Source organism: Trachypithecus francoisi, unplaced genomic scaffold (assembly GCF_009764315.1).
Source record: "Trachypithecus francoisi isolate TF-2019V2 unplaced genomic scaffold, Tfra_2.0 Lachesis_group4, whole genome shotgun sequence".
Classification (NCBI taxonomy): Eukaryota; Metazoa; Chordata; class Mammalia; order Primates; family Cercopithecidae; genus Trachypithecus; species Trachypithecus francoisi.
This window is the reverse complement of record NW_022681469.1, coordinates 114,651,322-114,671,050: the sequence shown is the minus strand read 5'-3', so window position 1 is coordinate 114,671,050 and position 19,729 is coordinate 114,651,322. Positions and strand designations below refer to the sequence as shown.

Genomic DNA, 19,729 nt, shown 5'->3' with positions numbered 1-19,729 from the left:
ATATTGGTCCCTTAAGTTCCCTCAAACATATCTACGGGAAATATCCTTTAATTTTCCCTACATTTAACCATTAATATTGCAAATTATCTCAAAGTTTGTCAAGGTATATTGTAGCTAAAATAAATTACATTTTTCTTGGGGGAGAAGACTACCTCATATTAACTTACAATAAAGTATTTTAAGGATCATTCAAGGAGCACACCCATAACATTGAGTATGTTATGAAGAAATGCTCTCTCTGGAAATTACCGAGACGTGCAGGTGGCAGGGATGGCGTGAGGAGGAGTGGATGGCCCACATTCTCGAAGACCTTGGGGAAAACTGGATTAAAATGATTTGCCTTATTCTGGTTCTGTAAGACACACATCAGAGTGAAACCACCCCAAGTGCACCTCTGAATTGCTTTTCTATTTTTTTCCCTTAGGGATTTGAGGGCTTCACTTAGATTTCTCTTCATCTAAACTGTGATGTCCTACATTGACCTGATTTACCTAAAATGTCTTTCCTCTCCTTTCAGCTCTGTCTGATCTGGAGCTCGTGGCCCAATCAGTTATCTTCATTTTTGCTGGCTATGAAACCACCAGCAGTGTTCTTTCCTTCATTATGTATGAACTGGCCACTCACCCTGATGTCCAGCAGAAACTGCAGGAGGAGATTGATGCAGTTTTACCCAATAAGGTGAGTGAATGATACATGGAGAAGGAGAGATGAGGTGAAGCCTTAGCAAAAATGTCTCCTCACCACTCCCCAGGAACATTTTAATAAAAAGCATAATCACTGATTCTTTCACTGACACTCTGTAGGAAGACTCTGAAAAGAAAAGAATCATAGGGAATTGTTGCTATTGGCAGAAGCATAAGATCTTTGTAAAACAGTGCTGTACCTGGTTCATCTGCTTTCTGTGACCACAATAATGCTAAGGAAAAAACCTCAAAAAACCTCAGTGGCATCTAACAATAAGCATTTATTGCTCACACTCATTTCACATTGGTTTTGGTTGTGAATTATGTGGTTGGAGCAGGCACCGTAGTGGTATGTGATGTTCCCCTCCCTGTGTCCACACATGGACACAGGAATTTGCTCTTTTTATCTGTTTTTACTTTCTTGATTACAGACGTGTGACCTTTTTTTTTTTGAAATGTGACAATCACTTTCTCATATTTTATTTGATGCTAGTGGTCATAGCCTATTAGTCAAACCACTACACGGTTATGCTAAGGATTTCAGTCCCTGGGGTGAGAGCTGTCCCAAATGTCTCCCCCTCTTCATAACACCTCCACACATCTCAGTGGGCCACTGAGCACATCAACGGGCACGACAGTTATTAAAACACTTTATAAATGCTTCGATCCTTTACCAGTATGAGTTAGTCTCTGGAGCTCCTAATACTTCAGTAGTACTGCATGGACTGAGTTAAAAGTTAATTCAAAATCTCAATTTATCCAAATCTGTTTCTTTCTTTCCAGGCACCACCCACCTATGATACTGTGCTACAGATGGAGTATCTCGACATGGTGGTGAATGAAACGCTCAGATTATTCCCAATTGCTATGAGACTTGAGAGGGTCTGCAAAAAAGATGTTGAAATCAATGGGATATTCATACCTAAAGGGGTGGTGGTGATGATTCCAAGCTATGTTCTTCATCATGACCCAAAGCACTGGACAGAGCCTGAGAAGTTCCTCCCTGAAAGGTACAAGGCCACTGGGAAGGGAGCCTTCCCTCAACCAGCCTGGTTTAAGCATATTTTGCCTCTCTTAATCTACAGGACGGTCATGGGTTTATGTAATTATTTGCTTGTCTTTTTATATTTAGAAGATTTTTAAATCATCAAATTGATCATTGTCACACTTTACAAACCATAGACTAGATAAAAGAAAACTACAGCCACCCACAGTCCCAAAAACTTAAAATGAAGGTCACCAGTTATGTCCTTATGGGTCAAAATATAAGGACTCTTTTAAAAACACATGATCACAATGCTATTATTATGTTCCAGAAATGAATATTTTTTTCTTAATATAATCAAATATTTAGGAATCAAGTTTGAATAAAAAACATAGGTCTAATCTTCAAAGAATTTATAGCTTAGTGGAACAGATAGACAAAGAAAGCAGTGATGATACTGCTTTGCACTGGTACAGTAGCATCATACACCCATGTACATTATCTGACTTCAACTATTCTATGGAGGTGTGGGGGAGAAAGAGGGAGAGATGGAGAGAACAAGAAGGAGCAGAAGTGGGAGAGGAGGGATAAGACAAGGTAGGAGGAGAAGGAGGAGAATTAGAAAAATAAGAGAGGAGATGAGAAGGAAAGTGCAAAATAACAACTTTGCAATAGTGCAAGACAATTTCTTCTCCTTCCTCATGACCAATATAAATGTGACTTGAGGCAGGAATCTACTTTTCCATCAGTCTCATCACTTATGTGCCTTTATAGTGTGAACACATAACCACCCTGAATATAATCTGAGAGTTTAGAAATAAATATTCTTTGCAACACTATTTATCTCCTCTCAACAAGACTGAAACCTCCTATAGTGTAACGAGAGTAGAAAGGATCTGTAGCTTACAATTCTCATAGTAAAATAAGCATAGAAGGATTTCAATGACCAGTCCACAAAAGTATCCTGTGTACTACAAGTAGAGGAGTGGGCCCTAAGTAAGAAACCCTAACATGTAACTCTTAGGGGTATTATGTCATTAACTTTTTAAAAATCTACCAATATGGAACCAGGTTCAGTAAGAAGAACAAGGACAACATAGATCCTTACATATACACGCCCTTTGGAAATGGACCCAGAAACTGCATTGGCATGAGGTTTGCTCTCATGAACATGAAACTTGCTCTAATCAGAGTCCTTCAGAACTTCTCCTTCAAACCTTGTAAAGAAACACAGGTTAGTCAATTTTCTATAAAAATAATGTTTTATTAAGAATTCTTTTAACCTAAAGGTCTATATTTTTTAAAAAGAATATGCTTGTTTAATCTTTTACTAATTTGTTCTATGGGCCCAGGAATCAATTTGGACCCATCTGTGATCTTTGAGGGCGCTCCAGTTCTGGAGGTCAAAAGCCGTAGCATTAAAAACATCATGTGAAGTCCATGCAGATTAGCATGGCATGATTATCTGCAGTCTCCTTGAACTTGAGCAAAGTTTAAGTTCAGTTTCAAGTTGATTGGAAAGATGGGGAAGTATTTTGCACAATCATAAAGTGCAATGATTACCTTGTTGTGACTTTCGAATGCTGCTCTCCCCTACCAGAACTTGTAGAAACTGTCTTATGACAGTGGCTCCCAACCACTTACTGTACCTTGGAATCACCAGGGAGCTTTAAAAATTCATGATGCCTGGGATATCACAGAAATTCTAAACTAATTTTCCCAGAGTGTGGTTTTAAAAGCTCCCCAATTGCTTCTCATGTGAAGCCAAGGTTGAGAATGACTAATATAAGGCATTTCTGGTGGACATGAAGGACTACCACAGTCCAAGGTCATCCTGACTGACCTCACCTTCAGGTGCCTAGCTCCATTCATTTGGGCTCCATTTCAACCCAGTTATAACTCTATTAATCTTCTTCCCTTTCTTCTCCTCATTCTGTTCTTATCTTTCAAGACCTAGTTCAATTCTCAAGCTCTCCAAGGTGTCTTCTTGACCTAGGCCAGGGCTCATTTACTCCTCTGCTCTGTTATTGGTTACTGGAGACTATTATCATATAATTTCATAATTTGCCATTAAATCGTTGAGTTTTGTTCTCTATATTTTCTCTGTGTCTAAGAATGTCTTCCCCCTATCCATTAACAATATCCTATCATTTTGTTCCTTTTAAAATATCCCAGTGGTGCCTTGCAAGCGACCTAATCTAATTCAAGCATTTGGTCATTTGGTAAATGTTTAAGGAGTGATGTGCAGTTGATTGGCTTGCATACAAATATTAAGCTACTTAATGTGAACCTTTAACAAATGCTATTCGTGCATATGCATGTGTGTGTGTGTGTGTGTGTGTGTGCGCGCACATGTGCGCATGCATGTCTGTCTGCAGGGAAAATATATTCATGCCTTTTGAAAAGTTTTAAATAATAAGATATTATATTTATAAAAAGATTTGGGATCTTTTCTCTGAAGAAATTAAAGAACAGACGTCATTTATTCATATTAAGCAAGACCCTATAAATCTTATTTCTACGTCTCATGTATTTATTAAGCAATTCCACCCCTTAAGCAGGCTTTCTACATAGAAGAGGAAAAAGATAGAGATGGTTTCCATATTATTTTTGTATTCTGTATTATTTGTGGCTTTAGGCCAGCTATGTAGCTATCCTGCATGTGTGCTCAGACAGGGGACTCAGCCCTGAATAAAAGTGGTCCTCTGGCACACCGGGGATGGGGAAGGTACTCCTTGGTAAGCTCCCAAGCTAGCACTTCTTGATCTCCATGGCAATTTTCTTGCCCATCACTCCATGGAGATCAGAATATCACTCTGTTGTGTTCCCTCAACACTGAAGCAGTGTCTGTCTCAATAAGAATGGGGCTAAAAGTTGAGTCAAAACACTGTAGGAATTGAGAGGTTCCCCACTTGCACTACCCTTGGAAGCCAAGAGGAGATGTTAAAAAATAAAACGATGATGCTTCCTGAAGGTGTCTTCCCATCTTTACACTAGATGGGTTCCATTGGGAGGAATTACTGGACTCTGGAAGTTGAAGACTGTCCATATAATTAAAATGTACAATAACTACTCAGGATTACCTTGCAAGTTTCAACATACACAAAATTAACTTTATATGACTCTTCAAAAATAGTTTACCATTATACCTAATAATCTGGTTTAAATTTTTAAAACTCATCTATTTTCTTAAAATTTAAATCAAAAAAGAACACAGGTTCCCATGAAATTGTCTCAGGTCAAGCCTCACACAGAATAGGTGCTCATAAATATTCTGTTAAATGATTGATGATGAATGCTCTCACTATCCAATCTTCACACATCTTATAGAGTAAGTACAAAGAATCCAAGATTTATAATACTGAAAGTAGTTTTTATATGTTTACAAAGCATTATTGTCATTAATGCATTTTTTACTTTGATGCTACACTTTCTACTTTTGCTTTATTTAATGCTTCTCAATATGCTTGTTTAACTGTTGCAGATCCCCCTGAAATTGCACTTTGGAGGAATTCTTAAAACAGAAAAACCCATTGTTCTAATGGCTGAGTCAAGGGATGAGACCATAAGTGGAGCCTGATTTCCCTAAGGACTTCTGCTTTGCTCTTCAAGAAAGCCGTGCCCCAGAACCCCAGAGACCTCAAATTACTTTGTGAATAGAACTCTGAAATGAAGATGGGCTTTATCCAACGTACTGCATAAATAACCGTGGATTCTCTGCATGTATTGTGCTCTCTCATGGTCTGTATAGAGTGTTATACTTGGTAATATAAAGGAGATGACCCAATCAGTGCTGGGGAAGTAGATTTGGCTTCTCTGCTTCTTATAGGACTATCTCCACCACCCCCAGTTAGCACCACTAACTCCTCCTGAGCTCTGATAACAGAATAAACATTTCTCAAAAATTTCATCCACAATCATTAATGAAAATAAAAATTATTTTGATGGCTCTAACAGTGACATTTATATCACATGTTATATCTGGAGTATTCTATACTAAGTTTTTATTAAGCAAATCGATAAAAACCTCTTTACAAAAGTATTATCAGATAATCTCTCACACATTAAGGAGAAATCTATAGAACTGAATGACTGAGAACCAACAAGTAAATATTTTGATCATTGTAATCACTGTTGATGTGGGGCCCTTGTCAGAATTCCAGTTTGATTATTAACATAGGTGAGAGTTAATCCACTATGACTTTGCCCATTGTTTAGAAGGAATATTCATAGTTTAATTATGACATTTTTGACCAGGCACAGTGGCTAACACCTGTAATCCCTGCACTTTGGGAGGCCAAGGTGGGTGGATCACCTGAGGCCAGGAGTTCGACACCAGCCTGATCAACATGGTGAAACCCGATTTCTACTAAAAATACAAAAATTAGCTAGGCGTGGTGGCATGTGCCTGTAATCTCAGCTACCTAGGAAGCTGAGGAAGGGGAATTGCTTGAACCTGCAGTGAGCCGAGATCACAGCACCACACTCCAGCCAGGGCGACAGAATGAGACTACATCTCAAAAAAAAAATTATGCCTTTTTGTAGCACATATGTTTTGTAACATACAACTGAAGCCATTATTATATCATTAGTTTCAATTTAATGTTTTCAGCCCATCTCCCCTGATATTTCTGGAAGACCGGAAACTCTTTCTTACACCTCCTGCATTCCGTCCCCAACTCCCAACTGTCTTAAAGCAAAGAACACTTAATAAAAAACAGTTGATTGCTCAATTGATTGGGCAAAATGGCTAAAAGTACTCATTCCTTTTCTTTTCCTATTTCTTCCTTTATTTTCCCTTTTGAATAATTTAGTCCTAAAGCCATTAGGTGGGTGGCAGCCAGAAGGTGGCCACACATTAGGGTAGGGAAGAGAGTCATGGTGGTTCCAAATCAGAGACCAAGTAGGATGAGGACCAAGTGGGTGTTCATGTGGAAACAGCCTGCCTGGGTGTGGGAGTCCAAGCAAGCAGAGAAAGGGTCCACACAGAGGGGTGGCCTGCAAGAGCAGCCAGAGCCTAAATAGGGCATGGAGAACACACACGAGGTGAGAAGAGCATCCATGAGTGGGAAGGGATGGGCAAGGTTTGGCTACATAAAGGGAATTGATCAAATATGTAAATATATTAAGGATGATGGAAGCCAGGCTTCTCACCTTTGCAGAAGGGAGTCATGGATTCAGAAAGGGAGAAAACTATCATGAATCTTATGAAATTAGATTGGAGTGGAAGTATTCGTTTATATTCGTACTCTTCTAGATAGATAGAGGTTTAGATAGGTAACAAATAACAGATCAATGACAGATATAGACACAAATGTATACATGTGTTTGTGTGCATGTACAAAAAAAACCCCATATATTTCCTAGTTCTCTCCACTGATAGGGCTAGGTAACAATGACATTTCAATAGCAATGAGCACACTTAGTGCCAAGATCTTGATTTATGAATACCGTTTTCCACCGAAGGGAACCAGAGCTTTTTAGAGAAATGCCTGATTCCAGGGCCAGGGTTAAGAATGTTCAAGATGGGAGCAAGATGGCCGAATAGGAACAGCTCCAGTCTCCAGCTCCCAGCATGAGTAACACAGAAGACAGGTGATTTCTGCATTTTCCACTGAGGTACTGGGTTCATCTCACTAGGGAGTGCCAGACAATCGGTGCTGGTCAGCTGCTGCAGCCCAACCAGTGAGAGCTGAAGCAGGGCAAGGCATCGCCTCACCTGGGAAGCACAAGGGGGAAGGGAATCCCTTTTCCTAGCCAGGGGAACTGAGACACACAACACCTGGAAAATCCAGTAACTCCCACCCCAATACTGCGCTGTACCAAGGGTCTTAGCAAATGGGCACACCAGGAAATTATATACCACACCTGGCCGGGAGGGTCCCATGCCCGCCCACGGAGCCTCCCTCATTGCTAGCACAGTAGTCTGCGATCTAACTGAAAGGCAGCAGCGAGGCTGGGGGAGGGGCGCCCACCATTGCTGAGGCTTAAGTAGGTAAACAAAGCCGCTGGGAAGCTCGAACTCAGTGGAGCTCACAGCAGCTCAAGGAGCCCTGCCTGTCTCTGTAGACACCACCTCTGGGGACAGGGCACAGCTAATCAACAACAACAACAAAGCAGCAGAAACCTCTGCAGACGCAAACGACTCTGTCTGACAGCTTTGAAGAGAGCAGTGGATCTCCCAACAGTTGAGATCTGAGAACGGACAGACTGCCTGCTCAAGTGGGTCGCTGACCCCTGAGTAGCCTAACTGGGAGATATCCCCCACTAGGGACAGACTGACACCCCACACCTCACACGGTGGAGTACACCCCTGAGAGGATGCTTCCAAAGCAAGAATCAGACAGGTACACTCGCTGTTCAGCAATATTCTATCGTCTGCAGCCTCTGCTGCTGATATCCAGGCAAACAGGGTCTGGAGTGGACCTCAAGCTATCTCCAACAGACCTACAGCTGAGGGTCCTGACTGTTAGAAGGAAAACTAACAAACAGGAAGGACACCCACACCAAAACCTCATCAGTACATCACCATCATCAAAGACTAGAGGCAGATAAAACCATAAAGATGGGGAAAAAGAAGGGCAGAAAAGTTGGAAATTCAAAAAATAAGAGCGCATCTCCCCCTGTAAAGGAACACAGCTCATCACCAGCAACAGATCAAAGCTGGACGGAGAATGACTTTGACGAGATGAGAGAAGAAGGCTTCAGTCCATCAAACTTCCAAGAGCTAAAGGAGGAATTATGTACCCAGTGCAAAGAAACTAAAAATCTTGAAAAAAGAGTGGAAGAATTGATAACTAGAATAATTAATGCAGAGAAGGCCATAAACGAACTGACAGAGATGAAAACCATGACACTAGAAATACGTGACAAACGCACAAGCTTCAGTAACCGACTTGATCAACTGGAAGAAAGAGGATCAGCGATTGAGGATCAAATGAATGAAATGAAGCGAGAAGAGAAATCTAAAGGAAAAAGAAGAAAAAGAAATGAACAAAGCCTGCAAGAAGTATGGGATTATGTAAAAAGACCAAATCTACGTCTGATTGGAGTGCCTGAAAGTGAGGGAGAAAATGGAACCGAGTTGGAAAACACTCTTCAGGATATCATCCAGGAGAACTTCCCCAACCTACTAGGGCAGGCCAACCTCCAAATTGAGGAAATACAGAGAACTCCACAAGATACTCCTCGAGAAGAGCAACTCCAAGACACATAATTGCCAGATTCACCAAAGTTGAAATGAAGGAAAAAATCTTAAGGGCAGCCAGAGAGAAAGGTCGGGTTACCACAAAGGGAAGCCCATCAGACTAACAGCAGATCTCTCGGCGGAAACTCTACAAGCCAGAAGAGAGTGGGGGCCAATATTCAACATTCTTAAAGAAAAGAATTTTAAACCCAGAATTTCATATCCAGCCAAACTAAGTTTCATAAGTGAAGGAGAAATAAAATCCTTTACACATAAGCAAATGCTTAGAGATTTTGTCACCACCAGGCCTGCCTTACAAGAGACCCTGAAGGAAGCACTAAACATGGAAAGGAACAACCGGTACCAGCCATTGCAAAAACATGCCAAAATGTAAAGACCATCAAGGCTAGGAAGAAACTGCATCAACTAACGAGCAAAATAACCAGTTAATATCATAATGGCAGGATCAAGTTCACACATAACAATATTAACCTTAAATGTAAATGGATTGAATGCTCCAATTAAAAGACACAGACCGGCAAACTGGATAAAGAGTCAGGACCCATCAGTTTGTTGTATTCAGGAGACCCATCTCACATGCAGAGACATACATAGGCTCAAAATAAAGGGATGGAGGAAGATCTACCAAGCAGATGGAGAACAAAAAAAAGCAGGGGTTGCAATCCTAGTCTCTGATAAAACAGACTTTAAACCATCAAAGATCAAAAGAGACAAAGCAGGCCATTACATAATGGTAAAGGGATCAATTCAACAGGAAGAGCTAACTATCCTAAATATATATACACCCAATACAGGAGCACCCAGATTCATAAAGGAAGTCCTTAGAGACTTACAAAGAGACTTAGACTCCCATACAGTAATAATGGGAGACTTCAACACCCCACTGTCAATATTAGACAGATCAACGAGACAGAAAGTTAACAAGGATATCCAGGAATTGAACTCATCTCTGCAGCAAGCAGACCTAATAGACATCTACAGAACTCTCCACCCCAAATCAACAGAATATACATTCTTCTCAGCACCACATCACACTTATTCCAAAATTGACCACATAATTGGAAGTAAAGCACTCCTCAGCAAATGTACAAGAACAGAAATTATAACAAACTGTCTCTCAGATCACAGTGCAATCAAACTAGAACTCAGGACTAAGAAACTCAATCAAAACCGCTCCAACTACATGGAAACTGAATAACCTGCTCCTGAATGACTACTGGGTACATAACGAAATGAAGGCATAAATAAAGATGTTCTTTGAAACCAATGAGAACAAAGATACAACATACCAGAATCTCTGGGACATTTAAAGCAGTGTGTAGAGGGAAATTTATAGCACTAAATGCCCACAAGAGAAAGCAGGAAAGATCTAAAATGGACACTCTAACATCACAATTAAAAGAACTAGAGAGGCAAGAGCAACACATTCAAAAGCTAGCAGAAGGCAAGAAATAACTAAGATCAGAGCAGAACTGAAGGAGATAGAGACACAAACCCTCCAAAAAATCAATGAATCCAGGAGTTGGTTTTTTGAAAAGATCAACAAAATTGACAGACCGCTAGCAAGACTAATAAAGAAGAAAAGAGGGAGGAATCAAATAGACGCAATAAAAAATGATAAAGGGGATATCACCAATGACCCCAGAGAAATACAAACTACCATCAGAGAATACTATAAACACCTCTATGCAAATCAACTAGAAAATCTAGAAGAAATGGATAATTTCCTGGATACTTACACTCTCCCAAGACTAAACCAGGAAGAAGCTGAATCCCTGAATAGACCAATAGCAGGCTCTGAAATTGAGGCAACAATTAATAGCCTACCAACCAAAAACAGTCCAGGACCAGACGGATTGACAGCTGAATTCTACCAGAGGTACAAGGAGGAGCTGGTACCATTCCTTCTGAAACTATTCCAATCAATAGAAAAAGAGGGAATCCTCCCTAACTCATTTTATGAGGCCAACATCATCTTGATACCAAAGCCTGGCAGAGACACAACAAAAAAAGAGAATTTGAGACCAATATCCCTGATGAACATCGATGCAAAAATCCTCAATAAAATACTGGCAAACCAGATCCAGCAGCACATCAAAAAGCTTATCCACCATGATCAAGTGGGATGCAAGGCAGGCTCAACATATGCAAATCAATAAATGTAATCCAGCATATAAACAGAACCAAATACAAAAACCACATGATTATCTCAATAGATGCAGAAAAGGCCTTTGACAAAATTCAACAGCCCTTCATGCTAAAAACGCTCAATAAATTCGGTATTGATGGAACATATCTCAAAATAATAAGAGCTATTTATGACAAACCCACAGCCAATATCATACTGAATGGGCAAAAACTGGAAAAATTCCCTTTGAAAAGTCGCACAAGACAGGGATGCCCTCTCTCACCACTCCTATTCCACATAGTGTTGGAAGTTCTGGCTAGGGCAATCAGGCAAGAGAAAGAAATAAAGGGTATTCAGTTAGGAAAAGAGGAAGTCAAATTGTCCCTGTTTGCAGATGACATGATTGTATATTTAGAAAACCCCATTGTCTCAGCCCAAAATCTCCTTAAGCTGATAAGAAACTTCAGCAAAGTCTCAGGATACAAAATTAATGTGCAAAAATCACAAGCATTCTTATACACCAGTAACAGACAAACAGAGAGCCAAATCATGAATGAACTTCCATTCACAATTGCTTCAAAGAGAATAAAATACCTAGGAATCCAACTTAAAAGGGATGTAAAGGACTTCTTCAATGAGAACTACAAACCACTGCTCAGTGAAATAAAAGAGGACACAAACAAATGGAAGAGCATACCATGCTCATGGATAGGAAGAATCAATATCGTGAAAATGGCCATACTGTCCAAGGTAATTTATAGATTCAATGCCATCCTCATCAAGCTACCAATGAGTTTCTTCACAGAATTGGAAAAAACTGCTTTAAAGTTCATATGGAACCAAAAAAGAGCCCGCATTGCCAAGACAATCCTAAGTCAAAAGAGCAAAGCTGGAGGCATCATGCTACCTGACTTCAAACTATACTACAAGGCTACAGTAACCAAAACAGCATGGTACTGGTACCAAAACAGAGATATAGACCAATGGAATAGAACAGAATCCTCAGAAATAATACCACACATCTATAGCCATCGGATCTTTGACAAACCTGAGAAAAACAAGATATGGGGAAAGGATTCCCTATTTAATAAATGGTGCTGGGAAAATTGGCTAGCCATAAGTAGAAAGCTGAAACTGGATCCTTTCCTTACTCCTTATACGAAAATTAATTCAAGATGGATTAGAGACTTAAATGTTAGACCTAATACCATAAAAACCCTAGAAGAAAACCTAGGTAATACCATTCAAGACATAGGCATGGGCAAGGACTTCATGTCTACAACACCAAAAGCGACGGCAACAAAAGTCAAAACTGACAAATGGGATCTAATTAAACTAAATAGCTTCTGCACAGCAAAAGAAACTACCATCAGAGTGAACAGGCAACCTACAGAATGACAGAAAATTTTTGCAATCTACTCATCTGACAAAGGGCTAATATCCAGAACCTACAAAGAACTCAAACAAATTTACAAGAAAAAAACAACCCCATCAAAAAGTGGGCAAAGGATATCAACAGACATTTCTCAAAAGAAGACATTCATACAGCCAACAGACACATGAAAAAATGCTCATCATCACTGGACATCAGAGAAAGGTAAATCAAAACCACAATGAGATACCATCTCACACCAGTTAGAATGGCAATCATTAAAAAGTCAGGAAACAACAGGTGCTGGAGAGGAAGTGGAGAAATAGGAACACTTTTACACTGTTGGTGGGATTGTAAACTAGTTCAACCATTATGGAAAACAGTATGGCGATTCCTCAAGGATCTAGAACTAGAAGCACCATATGACCCACCCGTCCCATTACTGGGTATATACCCAAAGGATTATAAATCATGCTGCTGTAAAGACACATGCACACATATGTTTATTGTGGCACTATTCACAATAGCAAAGACTTGGAATCAACCCAAATGTCCATCAGTGACAGACTAGATTAAGAAAATGTGGCACATATACACCATGGAATACTATGCAGCCATGAAAAAGGATGAGTTTCTGTCCTTTGTAGGGACATGGATGCAGCTGGAAGCCATCATTCTCAGCAAACTATCACAAGAACAGAAAACCGAACACCGCATGTTCTCACTCATAGGTGGGAACTGAACAATGAGATCACTTGGACTCGGGAAGGGGAACATCACACACTGGGGCCTATCATGGGGAGGGGGTAGGGGGGAGAGATTGCATTGGGAGTTATACCTGATGTAAATGACGAGTTGATGGGTGCTGATGAGTTGATGGGTGCAGCACACCAACATGGCCCCAGTATACATGTGTAACAAACCTGCACGTTATGCACATGTACTCTAGAACTTAAAGTATAATAATAATTTAAAAAAAAAAAAAAAAAGAATGTTAAAGACAAGCCTAGGACATATTTTGTGCCAGGAAGCAAGAAAATGTTCAAATGATTTCCAAGTAATGTTTCGAAATGATATTTGAAAAAGACTTCCAAAAAAAAAAAAAAAAAAGACTTCCAAATGATAATCCCAAATTATTTCCAAATGATACTTGAAAAAACGTAGACTCAACCAAAGAACTATTAGAACTGATAAACATATTCAGTAAAGTTACAGAATACGAAATCAACACACAAAAATCAGCAGCATTTCTGTATGTCAATAGTGAACAATCTGGCAAAAATAAAAAAGTAATCCCATTTACAATACCACAGATAAAACTAAATATCTAGGAATTAGCTTAATCAAAGAAGAGGGCGATGTCTACAATGAACACTGTAAAACACTGATGAAGGAAAATGAAGAAGACACAAAAACAGAAGGACATTCCATGTCTACATATTGTAAGAATCGATATAGTTAAAACTGTCCACACTACTCAAAGCAATGTACAGATTCAATGCAATCTCTCAAAATACCAATGACTTTCTTCAAAGAAATAGAAGAAAAAAATCCTAAAATTTCTATAGAACCATAAAACACCCAGAACAGCTAAAACTGTCTTCAGCAAAAAGAACAAAACTGGAGAAATCATATTACCTGACTTCAAATTATACTACAGAGGTATAGTAATCAAAACAGCATGGAACTTGTATAAAAACAGACACATTGACCAAAGAAATAGAATAGACCACCCAGAAACAAATCCACACACCTATAGTGAACTCATTTTCAATATTGTTGTCAAGAACATACACTGGGGAAAAGATGGTCTCCTTTGGAGCTGGGAAAGCTGGATATCAATATGCAGAAGAATGAAACTAGACCCCTATATCTCACCAGACACGAAAATCAAATCAAGGTGGATTAAAGACTGAAATCTCGCTGAGCGCAGTGGCTCATGCCTGTAATCCCAGCACTTTGAGAGGCAGAGGCGGGCGGATCACTTGAGGTCAGGAGTTCAAGACCAGCCTGGCCAAAAAGGTGAAACCCCATCTCTACCAAAAAATACAAAAGTTAGCTGGGCATGGTGGGGCATGCCTCTAGTCCCAGTTACTCAGGAGGCTGAAGTGGGAGAATCACTTGGACCCAGGAGGCAGTGGTTGCAGTGAGCCAAGGTCATGCCAATGCACCCCAGCCTGGGCAAAAGAGTGAGACTCTGTCACAAAAAAATAAAAAGGGGCAGGGGGGTCAGTTCCAAGACGGCCGAATAGGAACAGCTCCAGGCTACAGCTCCCAGCGAGAGCGACACAGAAGATGGGTGATTTCTGCATTTCCAACTGAGGTACCAGGTTCATCCACTGGGACATGTCAGACCGTGGGTGCAGGACAGTGGGTGCAGCCCACCAAGTGAGAGCCCAAGCAGGGTGGGGCATCACCTCAGCCAGGAAGTACAAGGGGTAAGGGAATTCCCTTTCCTAGCCAAGGGAAACCGTGACACACAGCACCTGAAAAATCGGGTCACTCTCAGCCTAATACTGTGCTTTTCCAGGGGTCTTAGCAAACAGCACACCAGGAGATTATATCCTGTGACTGACTCAGAGGGCCCCACACCCACGGAGCCTCTCTCATTGCTAGTGTGTCTGGAATTGGTGGGTTCTTGGTCTCACTGACTTCAAGAATGAAGCCGCAGACCCTCACGGTGAGTGTTACAGTTCTTAAAGATGGTGTGTTTGTTCCTTCAGACATTCAGATGCATCTGGAGCTTCTTCCTTCTGGTGAGTTCATAGTCTTGCTGTCAGGAGTGAAGCTACAGACCTTCGCCGTGAGTGTTACAGCTCATAAAGGCAGTGTGGACCCAAAGAGTGAGCAGCAGTAAGATTTATTGCAAAGAGCAAAAGAATAAAACTTCCACGGTGTGGAAGGTGACCCCAGTGGGTTGCCTAGCTGGCTGGCTGGGGCAGCCTGCTTTTATTCTCTTATCTGGTCCCACCCACATCCTGCTGATTGGTCTGTTTTATAGAGAGCTGATTGGTCCGTTTTGACAGAGTGCTGATCGGTGCACTTACAATCCTTGAGCTAGACACAGAGTCACAGAGTGCTAGTTAGCTAGATATAGAGTTAGCTAGATATAAAGTACCAATTGGTGTATTTACAAACCTTGAGCTAGACACAGAGTACTGATTGGTATATTTACAAACCCTGAGCTAGACACAGAGTGCTGATTGGTGTATTTACAAACCCTGAGCTAGACACAGAGTGCTGATTGGTGAACATACGATCCTCTGGCTAGATATAAAAGTTCTCCAAGTCCCCATCCAGTTCAGGAACCTGACTGGCTTCACCCAGTGGATTCTGCACCAGGGCTGCAGGCAGAGCTGCCCACCAGTCCCTAGAGCGTCTGCACTCCTCAGCCCTTGGGCTGTCCATGGGATTGGGCGCCAGGGAGCAGGGGACGGCGCCCCTGGGGGAGGCTCAGGCTGCCCAGGAGCCCACTGCAGGGGGGGAGCTCAGACATGGCAGGCTGCAGGTCCCCAGCCCTGCACCGCAGGGAAGCAACTAAGGCCTGGCGAGAATTTGAGTGTGGCGCCGGCCTGCCGGCACTGCTGGGGGACCGGGCGCAACCCCCACAGCTGCTGGCCCGGGTGCTAAGCCCCTCACTGCCCTGGGCCTGCGGTGCTCCCGTCCTCTCCGTGCCCCAGGCCAGTTGCACCTGCCAGGCCAGCCGCGTGCATGCCCACCTCCCGAAACTCACACCAGCCTGCCAGCGAAGCCTTGGTTCCCACCGGCGCCTCTCCCTCCACACCTCCCGGCAAGCAGCAGGAGGAGGCTCCGGCCTCAGCCAGCTGAGAGAGGGGCTCCCAGGGTGCCGTAACGGGTTAAAGGGCTCCTCAAGTGCGACCAGAGTGGAAGCTGAGGCCAGAGGCGCTGAGAGTGAGGGCTGCTAGCATATTGTCACCTCTCACTAGCACAGCAGTCTGAGATCTAACTGCAAGGTGGCAGCAAGACTGGGGGAGGGGCGTCTGCCATTGCTGAGGTTTGAGTAGGTAAACAAAGCCTCCAGGAAGCTTGTACTGGGTGGAGCCCACTGCAGATCAAGGAGGCCTGCCTGCCTCTGCAGACTCCACTTTTGGAGACAGGGCATAGCCAAACAAAAGGCAGCAGAAACCTCTGCAGATTTAAATGTCCCTGTCTGACAGCTTTGAAGAGAGTAGTGGTTCTCCCAGCATGGAGTTTGAGATCTGAGAACGGACAGACTGTCTCCTCAAGTGGGTCCCTGACCCCCAAGTAGCCTAACTGGGAGGCATCCGCCAGTAGGGACAGACTGACACCTCACACAGTCGGGTACCCCTCTGAGACAAAGCTTCCAGAGGAATGATCAGACAGCAACATTTGCTGTTCAACAATATTCACTCTTCTACAGCCTCCACTGCTGACACCCAGCCAAACAAGGTCTGGAGTGGACCTCCAGCAAACTCCAACAGACCTGCAGCTGAGTGTCCTGACTGTTAGAAGGAAAACTAACAAACAAAAAGTTCATCCACACCAAAATCCCATCTGTACCTCACCATCATCAAAGACCAAAGGTAGATAAAACCACAAAGATGTGGAAAAAACAGAGCAGAAAAGCTGATAATTCTAAAAATCCGAGCGTCTCTCCCCCTCCAAAGGAATACATCTCCTCACCAGCAACATAAGAAAGCTGGATGGAGAATGACTTTGACGAGTTGAGAGAAGAAGGCTTCAATCAAACTTCTCCGAGCTAAAGGAGGAAGTTCAAACCCATCGCAAAGAAGCTAAAAACCTTGAAAAAAGATTAGACAAATGACTAACTAGAATAACTTATGTAGAGAAGTCCTGAGATGACCGACAGAGGTGAAAACCATGGCAGGAGAACTGCATGGTGGATGCACAAGCTTCAGTAACCGATTTGATCGATTGGAAGAAAGGGTATCAGTGACTGAAGATCAAATGAATGAAACGAAGTGAGAAGAGAAGTTTAGAGAAAAAAGACTAAAAAGAAATGAACAAAACATCCAAGAAATATGGGACTATGTAAAAAGATCAAATCTATGTCTGATTGGTGTACCTGAAAGTGACAGGGAGAATGGAACCAAGTTGGAAGACACTCTGCAGGATATTATCCAGGAGAACTTCCCCAACCTAGAAAGGCAGGCCAACGTTCAAATTCAGGACATACAGAGAATGCCACAAGATGCTCCTCGAGAAGAGTGACTCCAAGACACATAATTGTCAGATTCATCAAAGTTGAAATGAAGGAAAAAGTGTTAAGGGCAGCCAGAGAGAAGGGTCGGGTTACCCACAAAGGGAAGCCCATCAGACTAACAGACTAACAGTGGATCTCTTGGCAGAAACTCTGCAAGCCAGAAGAGAGTGGGGGCCAATATTCAACATCCTTAAAGAAAAGAATTTCCAACCTAGAATTTCATATTCAGTCAAATTAAGCTTCATAAGTGAAGGAGAAATAAAATCCTTTACACACAAGCAAATGCTGAGAGACTTGGTCACCACGAAGCCTGCCCTACAAGAGCTCCTGGAGGAAGCACTAAACATGGAAAGGAACAACCAGTACCAGCCACTGCAAAAACATGCCAAAATGTAAAGACCATCGATGCTAGGAAGAAACTGCATCAACTAATGAGCAAAATAACCAGCTAACATCATAATGACAGGATCAAATTCACACATAACAATATTAACCTGAAACGTAAATGGGCAAAATGCTCCAATTAAAAGACACACACAGGCAAACTGGATAAAGAATCAAGACCCATCAGTGTGCTGTATTCAGGAGACCCATCTCATGTGCAGAGACACATATAGGCTCAAAAGAAAGGGATGGAGGAAGATCTACCAAGCGAATGGAAAACAAAAAGAGGCTGGGGTTCCAATCCTAGTCTCTGATAAAACAGACTTTAGACCATCCTGGCTAACACGGTGAAACCCCGTCTCTACTAAAAAATACAAAAAACTAGCCGGGCGAGGTGGCGGGCGCCTGTAGTCCCAGCTACTCGGGAGGCTGAGGCAGGAGAATGGCGTGAACCCGGGAGGCGGAGCTTGCAGTGAGCTGAGATCTGGCCACTGCACTCCAGCTAGGGTGACAGAGCGAGACTCCATCTCAAAAAAAAAAAAAAAAAAAAAAACAGACTTTAAACTAACAAAGTTCAAAAGAGACAAAGAAGGTCATTACATAATGGTAAAGGGATCAATTCAACAAGAAGAGCTAACTATTCTAAATATATATGCACCCAATACAGGAGCACCCAGATTCATAAAGCAAGTCCTTAGAGACTTACAAAGAGACTTAGACTCCCATACAATAATAATGGGAGATTTTAACACCCCACTGTCAACATTAGAGAGATTGACGAGACAGAAAGTTAACAAGGATATCCAGGAATTGAACTCGGCTCTGCACCAACCGGACCTAATAGACATCTACAGAACTCTCCATCCCAAATCAACAGAATAGACATTCTTCTCAGTACCACATCACACTTATTCCAAAACTGACCACATAGTTGGAAGTAAAGCACTCCTCAGCAAATGGAAAAGAACACAAATTATAACAAACTGTCTCTCAGACCGTAGTGAAATCAAACTAGAACTCAGAATTAAGAAACTCACTCAAAACCGCTCAACTACATGGAAACTGAACAACCTTCTCCTGAGGGACTACTGGCTATATAACGAAATGAAGGCAGAAATAAAAATGTTCTTTGAAACCAATGAGAACAAAGACACAACATACCAGAATCTCTGGGACACAATTAGAGCAATGTGTAGAGGGAAATTTATATCACTAAATGCCCACAAGAGAAAGCAGGAAAGATCTAAAATAGACATGCTAACATCACAATTAAAAGAACTAGAGAATCAAGAGCAAACACATTCAAAAGCTAGCAGAAGGCAAGAAATAACTAAGATCAGAGAGAACTGAAGGAGAGAGAGACACAAAAAAACCCTTCAAAAAACCAATGAATCCAGTAGCTGGTTTTTTGAAAAGATCAACAAAATTGATAGACCGCTAGCAAGACTAATAAAGAAGAAAAGAGAGATGAATCAAATATGCACAATAAACAATGATAAAGGGGATATCACCACCGACCCCACAGAAATTCAAACTACCATCAGAGAATACTGTAAACACCTCTACGGAAATAAACTAGAAAACCTAGAAGAAATGGACAAATTCCTGAACACATACACTCTCCCAAGACTAAATCAGGAAGAAGTTGAATCCCTGAATAGACCAATAACAGGTTCTGAAATTGAGGCAATAATTAATAGGCTACCATCCAGAAAAAGTCCAGGACCAGATGAATTCACAGCAAATTCCACCAGAGGTACAAGG

The 19,729-nt window shown here is 41.7% G+C and overlaps 2 protein-coding genes across 2 annotated transcripts in view; one reads left to right on the top strand and one right to left on the bottom strand.

The window, feature by feature from the left end:
* Window positions 1-5,756, top strand: part of LOC117072036 (cytochrome P450 3A7) — a 30,152-nt gene extending 24,396 nt beyond the window's left edge. The window contains exons 10-13 of the mRNA XM_033191871.1: window positions 518-678; window positions 1,467-1,693; window positions 2,740-2,902; window positions 5,153-5,756. Coding sequence (XP_033047762.1) covers window positions 518-678; window positions 1,467-1,693; window positions 2,740-2,902; window positions 5,153-5,248 — 647 coding nt within the window. The 3' untranslated portion in view covers window positions 5,249-5,756. The remainder of the gene's footprint in view (window positions 1-517; window positions 679-1,466; window positions 1,694-2,739; window positions 2,903-5,152) is intronic.
* The window catches only part of ZSCAN25 (zinc finger and SCAN domain containing 25), a 122,375-nt gene that overhangs the window by 18,507 nt on the left and 84,139 nt on the right, over window positions 1-19,729 (bottom strand). The window lies entirely within an intron of this gene.